Source organism: Phaethon lepturus, unplaced genomic scaffold (genome assembly GCF_000687285.1).
Source record: "Phaethon lepturus isolate BGI_N335 unplaced genomic scaffold, ASM68728v1 scaffold3786, whole genome shotgun sequence".
Taxonomy (NCBI): Eukaryota; Metazoa; Chordata; class Aves; order Phaethontiformes; family Phaethontidae; genus Phaethon; species Phaethon lepturus.
Genome location: NW_010548128.1, coordinates 24,734 through 34,978, shown reverse-complemented (window position 1 = coordinate 34,978; position 10,245 = coordinate 24,734). Strand labels below are relative to the sequence as shown.

At 36.4% G+C, this 10,245-nt stretch overlaps 1 protein-coding gene across 2 annotated transcripts in view; it reads left to right on the top strand.

Moving 5' to 3' along the window:
* The first annotated feature begins 472 nt into the window (after positions 1-472).
* The window catches only part of OSBPL9 (oxysterol binding protein-like 9), a 27,810-nt gene continuing 18,037 nt past the window's right edge, over positions 473-10,245 (top strand). For both annotated transcript variants that reach the window (XM_010289848.1, XM_010289847.1), the window contains exons 1-4: positions 473-562; positions 2,555-2,602; positions 7,888-7,917; positions 8,793-8,843. In XM_010289848.1, the coding sequence (XP_010288150.1) occupies positions 8,796-8,843 (48 nt within the window). In that variant the 5' untranslated portion in view covers positions 473-562; positions 2,555-2,602; positions 7,888-7,917; positions 8,793-8,795. The remainder of the gene's footprint in view (positions 563-2,554; positions 2,603-7,887; positions 7,918-8,792; positions 8,844-10,245) is intronic.

Sequence of the window (10,245 nt, the reverse complement as noted above, 5' to 3'; positions counted from 1 at the left end):
TAGTTCTTAGCTAAGAAGCTGTGAGCTGAGCAATATTGTCTGAAGTGTGAAAAATGCAGGCATCCAATTGGTATGGTTTTGTCTTCCTTAACTAAAATGATTGAGAATATGGACTTATAAGACAGTTCTCAGAAAAAATTGGATTCTCCTTTATATTTTCCAAAGAAACTTTTCATTAGTGTAATGTAAGGGGATTTGTTCAATCATAAGTAATGAAATACTCTGATGTGTGATGATTATACCCCCACTGAAAATGCGTAGCAATTTACTGTTACTGATTTAGCTGCAAATAGAAATGTGCTCAGCTGTGTGCCTGTGTTTGCACATGGCAGGATGAGAGGCAAGGCAAAATTTTATCAGTTCGTTAGCAGGCAAAACCATATTTTTGTTATCTTTTTTCCTCTCCTGAAACTCTTGTTATATATTTGATTTTTATTTATTTATTTATTTATCTGTTTCTGTCTAGGGTGTGGATTCAGGATTTGTTCCCAGCGTCCATGATTTTGACAAGAAACTTACGGAGGCTGACGCTTACTTACAGATCTTGATAGACCAGTTGAAGGTATGGTAATGAACTGGTGTATTTACTGTATTGGGAGTCTGCTTGTCAGTGTGGTTTTCAAGGTCTGGTTGAAAGGAAGCTCAGCAGAGGGAGGGAGTCATGTTTGGCACATGATCTGGTCAACGTGTGAGGCAGTGAGTTCATCTGGTTGAGCTGTGAACTGGAGAAAACATACGTTTTTATATATGAAGTCTGCTGATGACAGAATTTTATTTTCTCTTTCCCCTTAGCTTAGGATGTTACATAAGTTCTAAGTACTTCTGAAATAGAGATATTTACTAGAAGTATAAGAACTAAAAGTTATAACCTTTCTCTTATAATGGGTCTTTGGCTTGTTAAAATAGAGTTAGAAAATTAGAAAAACTCAAAACAGATTTTATAGAACGGTTTACAGTGGCTGAAAGTTTCTTTTGTACGTATAGCTTCATGGAAGTGGCAGAGATTACTTAAGTTTAATTTAAAACATAATTAAATCATTGTATTGCTCATAGCATTTTGGAATTTATTTTGAGAAAATTTTGCCAAGTAGTATGTAACTACAGTCGCAGATAGTTTTGGACTTTGTTGCAGTAGTGTTAGATAATGTGTTCTTTGTCCTTCAGTGAAAACATTATGTAGAAATTTTGTACAAATACAGTTCTTTTACACTTTGTACATGTATTTTAAGAGTAGGTGGGAAGGTGAGGAATGATGAGGTCCTAGCTCTCAGTACTCACCTTATTGAGAAAAACAGTCTTTGCTGCTGGTTAGGACACTTTTTCCCATGACTCAGCAGGTTAAAATTGCTGTTCAGATTGCATCAGTTCTGCTGGTTTAGGGTTTTTTTTTTCCTGATATAATGGGCAAGTATTGCATGTGGGATATTCAGCAAAAATTCAGTTGCAGGGGAGGGCAGAGAGGGAGAAGAGCATACGAACAAAAATGGAGGTGGGCAAAAGAGATGCAAACAAAATTCAAGGCTGAACTGCGAAGAGTTGATCAGGAGTTAGCTTTGCCTCCAGAGCCATCTAGCATGCTTCACTGAAGGAAGGTATTTAAATCTTTACACCTTCTAATTGTTATTTCAGGCCAACGGGGGGGGAGGGGGTATAGGAGTTAGCTAATAATGAAAGAAGAGTGAATGTGAGGAGGGACAGAGACCAAGACTACCGTCTGTTTTTTAGAACCAGAAATCAGCCTCAAGGGAAGGGGAACACATGAGTAGGTTTTAGGCAAGCAGTTAAGTGAAGAACTGTAACTCACCTACTAAAAATTACAGCCTCTTTTCTAAGCCAAGGGTGGATGTGATGAACTTTTGAGCATTAGCCTTCATCTTTTTCTTCCTTGAGCAACTTGTACTCAATAGATATTTGTACGTGCAGCTTTGAGCGCTCTTGGAGGCAACTTCTAACTGTTTCAGCTCAGCTTGTGTTAAATACACATGCAAGCTTTTTGGTGAGAATTTGTTTCACTTTGCTTAGCTGCATCTCATATTCCACTTTTAAGAAAATAAATAGAAGTTAATGCTGGGAAATCTCTATATGTCTTCCCAGAAGAAGTGCTTACAAATCTTACATGATTTGAATCATGTACCTGGAAGGGGTTGGTAAGGGTTGAGCCTGTTTTGGTAAGTGCTCTGTATGCCGAAAAGGTCTTTGCTGAACTAAAAGAAAGGCAGTTTGAGGTGTTCTGATGAGTGTCAGTTTTATTACTTAACCTTACCTTTTTGTTCAAACCATGGTAGAATCATGTGAGGCTGAGCTGTGGAACTATCCAGGATCTGAGATTTGGTCTCTTGCAGGATGGGATAATGTAAGAAATTAGTTACAAATTTGTTATATCACCAATGCTAAAAAGAAATATTAGGCAAAACCTGCTTTGGGTCATAATACCAGGATCATATAATTTCAGTACTTATTAAATGCTTTTGGTTCTAAAATTTTGGTGTTTCTGCCTGATTTTATATGGAAAAATAACACTTTCAGTATTTTCACAAGTATCTCTGTCTTTTAGCTCTTTGATGAAAAACTCCAGAACTGCAAAGATGATGAACAGAGAAAAGCAAGTACATTTTGCTTAAATATCCCTTATTTTGCCTAATCAGATGGTTTTGTGCCTCAATTTGCTATAGTCTATAAAAATGTAAACATTCTTGGCCTATTTTTGTATTCCTCAAGTTGTTGATTCCTCAAAATCAATTAAAGCAATTTGAATAACTGGTAACATTATTTTTGTTGTGAATAGGTGGTAAATAGAATTTTTAGTAATACTGGATGTCATAACATTAGAAAAAGTTTTAGGCTCTAGGAAATGATGACTCCTCTGTGAAAAGCATTTTTAACTTAAATTTGCTACTTTTTCATCTTTAACAAGGATGTGTTTAATGTTTGTTGGAATAGTGAAGCTATTCTGAAGGAAAGAAAATAAATACTAAGAATCACGTATTTCACATAATCAGTCTGTGTCCTACATAGCTCTGTGACGAGCATGCCACATGTTGGAAGTCTGAGAACACCGCAATTCATTCACCTTAGGTGAGGATGCCAGAAATGTTACTTACTATGTGGGGAGCACTACATTTTAGTGAGGTTGTAACTCACTTAAGTGTTCTGTATTTTTTTGCATCCTGTCTTACTTCATTTCAAAGTCAAGTTTGTAGGTCAGAGTTCAATCACTACGTTTAAGAAAGGCTAGCACATACCTTTGGTTGTGTGGGTTTGGCATTAAGTAGCATGCTGGTTTTGTATGTTAATCTGTGTGGTGCGGAGGAGGGACTTAACATTTCCTTATGAAAGCTTTATTACTGAGGAATTGCTTTTGTTTTCTGAAAATGTAGTCATTTCAATATCATAAAGTAGTGGTGTATTTCATCTTCGTTCCCTCCCTCCCCCCCATTTCACTTGTGAAAAACAAGCTGATGTTCTCTTGATGTTTGGTTTCAGTTTTGAAAACAGTTTGATGCTTTGTGTGATTAGTTTACTTCTGTATAATGGTTGTGACCTTTCATGTGTTATCCATCTTGTTTGATGTGTTATGTGGTGTCTTAGGAACTTCACAAGTGATGGTCTTTCTGGAGTCCTTTTGCATGTACAGGCTTTTAAAATAACTTTGAAGTACAAGCATTCTTTGTGTAAGTGTGTTTAATCTGTAGACAACTGACCAAAAAAATAAGATCTAAAGATTTTGTATTTCTCCTTCGGTGCATCCTACTGGGAAGAGTTCTCCTTCAATTCTGACCTCGCTCCAGATGCTACTTTGCAGATCAGGCAGTACTTTCTTTTTCCCTGTCACAGTGCTTCTAATCCCTGGAGACTTTCTGCATGTTGTGCTGATTGCTTTCTTTATCTCTGCAAGGTAACTATGGAACAGACAGATTGACTTTATAGAGAAAGCAGGAGGCTTGTTTAGAAGAGGTCAGCTCGCTCTGGTTTTAAATCCTGATAAGTGTTGTTGTTGCTATAGATTCCATTTATTGTCTATTAAAAGTGAAAAAGACTTGGCAAAGCACTTTTTTGATCCTGTCTTTTCCTGTAGTGAAGCAGCCAAGAGGTTTTTTGATACTGTATTTAGCATTTTTCCTATTTGTTATGGAAGTGTGGTCCAGCTATCAGACTATAAGCTGAGTGTAACCTGCAGGATACTTCCATCCAACCCATAGTTTTTTCCACTGAGGAAACAAGATTTGCTTATTTGCGTTGCATGCTTCCCAACTAGCTGAGTACTGTTTTCTGCAAATATTATTGGCCAGGTATTTCAAACCTGAGCTATTGTTTTTGCAAGTGTACAGAGCATTGGATCTGGTGGTTTTTAATTACAGTATATTTGGTCTTTTGAACATAATGGTATCGGGTATAGGTGTTCCAAGATGCTTCAAGATCTCTTGGATATCTTTTTTCTGAGACATTGTAAACTGTTGAACTTGGAGAATACAGTGCGGGTGTAGACTTGATGAATTCTGAAGACTGAGAAATACTGTGATTATCATTAATTCCCTGTGTTATATTGATACTCCTGGCAAAACTACAACTAGCACTGCATAGTGGGATCATACTGTCTTGCAAACATACTGTAACTAGCAGTGCTGTCAGTTTTCCTGAATCTACTAGCGGAGTACAATGTATATCTGATTACATAGGAAGTAAAGGAAGGTGCATGATCTGAGGGTACTGACATTTCAAGGTGAAGACAGGATAGGACCTTTGCTTGCTTATAGTGTTAGCAATATGACTGGTGAGAACTCGAAGTAAACTTTTCTGTTCGGTTTTGTGAAACTATCTTGACCACACATAGTAGGGAGAACTATACCGTAAGCATTCAAAAGTACCAGAACAGTAAAGAGGTGTATATTTGGCAGGCTGGAACAAAGCTGACATTACACTTCCCTCCAAAATCTTGTTAAGTAGCTGCTCAAGCTGTTTGGTTCACAACAAGTACTTTTTGTGAAGTAAATCCAAGACTGAGCACATGGATTCAGGTTGCACCATACTGATTCTGAGCACGCGTCGGCTGCCCCTACAAGACTTTGCTGCCTCTCTTTGCTGGACGAGCTGATCCAACTCTCTGTAGTCACATGATTGTTGAATGAGGCAAAAATCACTTCCAGTGAAATAAGATTAGCTTTCTATTGGATCACCAGTGGCTTCATAAAAATCAGATGTCAAGGAGGTGCAACAAGCAGCAAGTAGGAGCAGTTTCAGTGGAGCCTGCAATTTCATTAGATGTAGCATGTGGCTGCATTGTGCAAATGTGACTCTGCAGGAAATTGATATTTCATTTGCAAATATGTGTATTCATTACCTAAAACTAGGGAAACTGTCTTATTAAAATTTTTCTTCATCAGTTTTCAAAGAGTAGGGTTATTGAAGAGAGAAAATCGTGATAATTTTTAGTAGTAAATTCTATTCTTTGATTTTATCTTTTTGTTAATATTTTTTATCTTCAGCATACCTCTTTCCGCCTGCCTGTGATTTTCCTTACAATTTTTTATTTTCTAAATTATTTATATTACTTTCATGCAAGTTTAAACAAAAGATAGTAAAACTAAAGTTACAAGGATTGTAGCAGTGTGTATAGACAGCAGTGTGTTTCTGTACAGTTGATGAGATGAGGTACAAGCATTCTCCTAACTTCTTCTCCAAACCAACCACTCCTGTAAGCTTGTTTTTCTCTCCCCAGTGTCATGTCTATAATGTGTTTGTATAAGATCTTAGAGGGGGAGAGTTCACAAACTTCACTTTATGGCTGTTTACATCACCATTCTAGAATAACACAACTCATGAAAATGCAAAGACTTCCATATCAATGATTGCTTAGCCCTAAAGAACAGGGCAGGTGCTCTTTAGAAGGGTCTTCCCAGGGACGGGTCTATCTGTCTTGCCTGCATTGTTCTGTTAATTTTGTGTCTGTATGAAGACAATGTTCCAGTTCCATGTGCTGTATTCTTGCAAGGTAGCCATACAGCACAAATGTGAAAAATACTGGATTAATGCCTACTGTTACCACTTAAGTTGGCCAGCTCACAAAGAATTCATTTCCATAGAGGAAAAAATTATGATTGTATAATTTGTGGATAGGCTTTGGAAACCAGGTGTCCTGAGGTGTTTCCTATCTCAGATCTTCTGTGTGATCCTGGACAAATTACCCTTTTGTCTGTACCTATGTGTAAGGATAACAATGTCTTAATTAGTCTATTGCTTGGAAAATCACAAATGGGTAGGGGGAAGCCAGTATGACTGAATTACATTGTATGGCCTGACATCACTTTCAGATTTTCAGCAAAGATTATATCAGTAAAGAGAATGAGATACCAGTTTATTTGGTGTAAATACTCTAGAACATGTTGGGGTAAAAATAGGTAATCAAAACTGCTGATGGCTGCCTGTGGTTGCCTATACAGCTTTGAGACTGATTTATTTCAGCTGCATAAGATGCACTGCACTGAATGCATATTTCATCTGACAAGAGCTGTATGTTTGGGTACATTGCATATTCTATTTTGGTGCTAAAAGGCTCAAAACTTCACTGCTGTCATTATATTGAAAATGCTTTTTTCAATAGATGTTGATAAAGTTTGGACTGGAAGTATAGTAGAGACATGAAAAACAAAGAAAAGCAAAATAAAGGGATTTTTAGCTATTGGCATATTTCCCTGCTAGCAGCAGAAGTAAATATAATATAACTTATGTGATATAACATCCCTGGTACGCTGTTTCCTGGATCAGCATGATCCAATCTTTCCAGTGGAAAAGGCTGCGGCTGGGTGCTATTTGGCCACCTCTTGCCAATTAATCATGAAGAGAATGTATAGCAACCTTAGGAATAGTATATAGAAGAGAGTGTAACAGGAAAAATTTCCCCCAGGTATTGGCTGGGAGCTGTCACTGCCTTTTTTTTTTTTTTTTTTTTTAATTAATCTACAAGCTGGGACTATTCATTCTTTCTAGACTTCTAGATGCATGTTGCTTTCTCATGGTATAGAATTGGGCTTGTGATGCTGTGTGGGGAAAAAAGTTCCTTTACACACTTTGATTATTCAAGAGTCCAAAAGACTGTGGCTCAAGTCATGTGAGACACTCATTAATCAAAACAAAGAGGTCCTGTAATTGAATTAGTGGAGGTTCAGTGGTGAGTCCAATTTAATAATTTTGCCTTCTGCAGACAGACCCAAGGACATCAACAGGATACATGTGCTTCTTAGATAGGTCATGCTTATGTGAAAAATGGCATGTAGATGCCTTTTGCGTGCCTGAAGTGCAATTCCACACAGGAAATCTTTGTGAACCAGTGTTTCTAGATAAAATTAAGTAGGCAGATTTCCAGATGCACTTTTATTGGAGGCTTAGAAAGGGCAAGAACGTATGCCCTGTTGTTGTCCGTGATTTTTTTTTTAAACTGTGCTTAACTGCATATATTTATTATACTTGAATGATGGTAATTTCAAGTAATATTGATTGTTGGACTGTGCCACAATTTAGTACATTATATAAGGATACAAATGGAACTTAGAGTGAATCTTCATACTGCATTTCATTTTTGTTGATGTTATGCAAAACTGAAGTGTAGATTTTGATGGGTAAATACGTATAATGTCACTGCTCAGAAATTCCTAACCTTGTCATCTTTTACCTTTAATTATCAGTTTGAGTTCTGTCTTGCTAATTACAGAATGAAAATCATATCTACAATTTTCTACTACACATTTCTACTAAAGAAATAGTCTTTAGCATGTTTGTTTCTTTTTTCTCTCCTCCAATTTAAGATTAAAATATAGTATTTGTACAGTATTTAGGTCAAACTAGATGCTGGAAAGTCTCTTTAACACCACTATTTTGATTTTTCTTTTACAGAAAATTGAAAGTCTCAAAGAAACAACCAGTGTAAGTTTCTTTCATTTTAATATCTATTATATACAGATTCTGAAATTCAGCTTATTTTCTTGGGAAGATTTTTAAAACTTTTTACAGAGAAGTGGGAATCCATATTAGGTCTAACAGTATGATGGCAGGGGCAGCCTGGTTCTGGTGCTATATTCGGATTTATGTCTAGCACCTTAGGATCATAAAATCCTCGAATAGTTGAGGTTGGAAGGGACCTCTGAAAGTCTGCAGTCCAACCCCATGCGCAGAGCATGGTCAGCTAGAGCAGGTTGCCCAGAACCAAAGCTAGTTGAGTTTGAGTAACTCCAAGGATGGAGGCTGTACAACTTCTCTGGGCAACCTGTTCCAGTGTTTGATCATCCCTAGAGTAAAAAAGTGTTTTCTAATGTTCAAGGTGAATTTTCTGTATTTCGATTTGTGGCCATTGCCTGTTGTCCTCTCACTGTGCACCACTGAGATGAGTTTAGCTCCGTCTTCTTTACGCCTTGCCATCCCAATCAGATATTGATGCCCATTGATAAGGTCTCTTCTGAGCCTTTTCTTCTCCAGATTAAACAATCCCAGCTCTCTCAGCCTCTCTTCACATGACAGTTTACCTCCTTGCAGCTCTCTGAAACTTTGAAGCTGACCTCCATTTCATCCTGACAACTTGTGTTGTGTGTGGCTTTTGGAAACTTCAGTTTTCTACTGCTATGCTTTTGTCTCTGGGAGAACAAGGGGAAGGGAAAGTAGGGGTTCTACGTAAGTGAGTGTCTGTTTAGTTCTTGCCCAATATTTCAGTTAATATTTTGTATAACTAATAAAAATACCTGTAAATACAAAATATTGTGGGGTAGTAATACAGGGTTTTTTCCCTGCTATTTTTGTTTTCCTAGAGCATGGTAGAATCAATAAAACACTGCATTGTGTTGCTACAGATTGCTAAAGTAAGTACACTGTAAACTATTTTGAATTTTAATTATACAGCATTAATCTGTGTGGAAACAATTGAAGTCTAAAAGTGCTTTCTGTATGATCCAGGAGATGGATACATAAAAAAAAAAATTGGTATGAGTTCATTTTTGCTACTACTTTAATGAAGTTTCTGAAATACTGAGTTCCATAGCAGACAGTCCTGTTAATGTTCATGGTAACAGTCGTGTTGATGACATAGTTTTTCTTTTGAGATAAACTTTCTTTTGCAGATTTGGCTATTAGACTGAATAAGAACTTAAACATAAGTGTGACAGAATAGAAATTTAACTCTTCTTTCTGCTTTATTTACGAATGTGAGTAACAAATAGAAAAGGAGGAAATTGTCATGCTAACAATTGAACTGGTTTGGCAAGGTTTTTCTTGGGTCTGAGTTCATGATGATGTTGGAACTTCTTGAAGTAAGAATTGTGTTATTTGAGGATGCAATATGGGTAATGTACTCAGCTTTTCACTTAAATGTTTTGTTACTTTTTAAAATTTAGTGAGATTTGGATTTACTTTTTTTGTCAAGTTCTGTTCTTACAGGCCTTCACATACTGTATTTAGGATATATTAATTATGAGCTGCTGATTTATATCTTGCGACCGAAGTGAAAGACAACGGTGTTTTGCAAAGAAATTAATTTATGGTATTTTCAGAATCTAAGGCTGAATTTATTCAGAACACATTTTGATTTATTCAGAAATAGACGTAGCCTCTTCTTTTTTTTTTTTTCTGTAGTCTAGATCAACTTTTTTTTTGTAGCTTTCAATACCACTGTTTGTCTTCGTTCTAGATGCCAGATACATTGTACAAAATTTTGAGGCCAGTGAAAATCGACGGATTTAGAAATTACATTGAAGTTGTGTTGTGCCACATGAATCTAGAGCTAGAACAGTCTTTATTTAACATACAGTGATACTACTTGAATTCTTCACTGTAGTGGTAGCAAAAAGAGCGTTGTCAGTACTTAATATTTGGTGTTATTTAGTACTGGGTTTATTTAGAATTCTCTTAGTACAGTGAAACCTGTAGGCTATATGTCATTCTTGAGGATTTTGTGGAGTCAGTTATAGATAGATTAGATGGTAGTACACTAGTTTTCTTACACAGATGTATGTGACTTGCCGTATTAAGGTAGCTGTTGGAGAAACTGTGTGCAACAAATGACTTGCACATTTTTTTCTTAATTACTATATAAATGCATTTAATAGTTGTTATTTTCACAGAAGTTTAATTTCTATGAAATTTTGCTCTTTTTTAAAAAAAGCTCTACTATGTAATTAGCAAATCTGAAAGAGCAGAATTATTATCTGCTTTTCAGGTTCTTGATCAAAGCTGGTAATAGGTGGCTAAATTAGCTTTCTCGTTTCT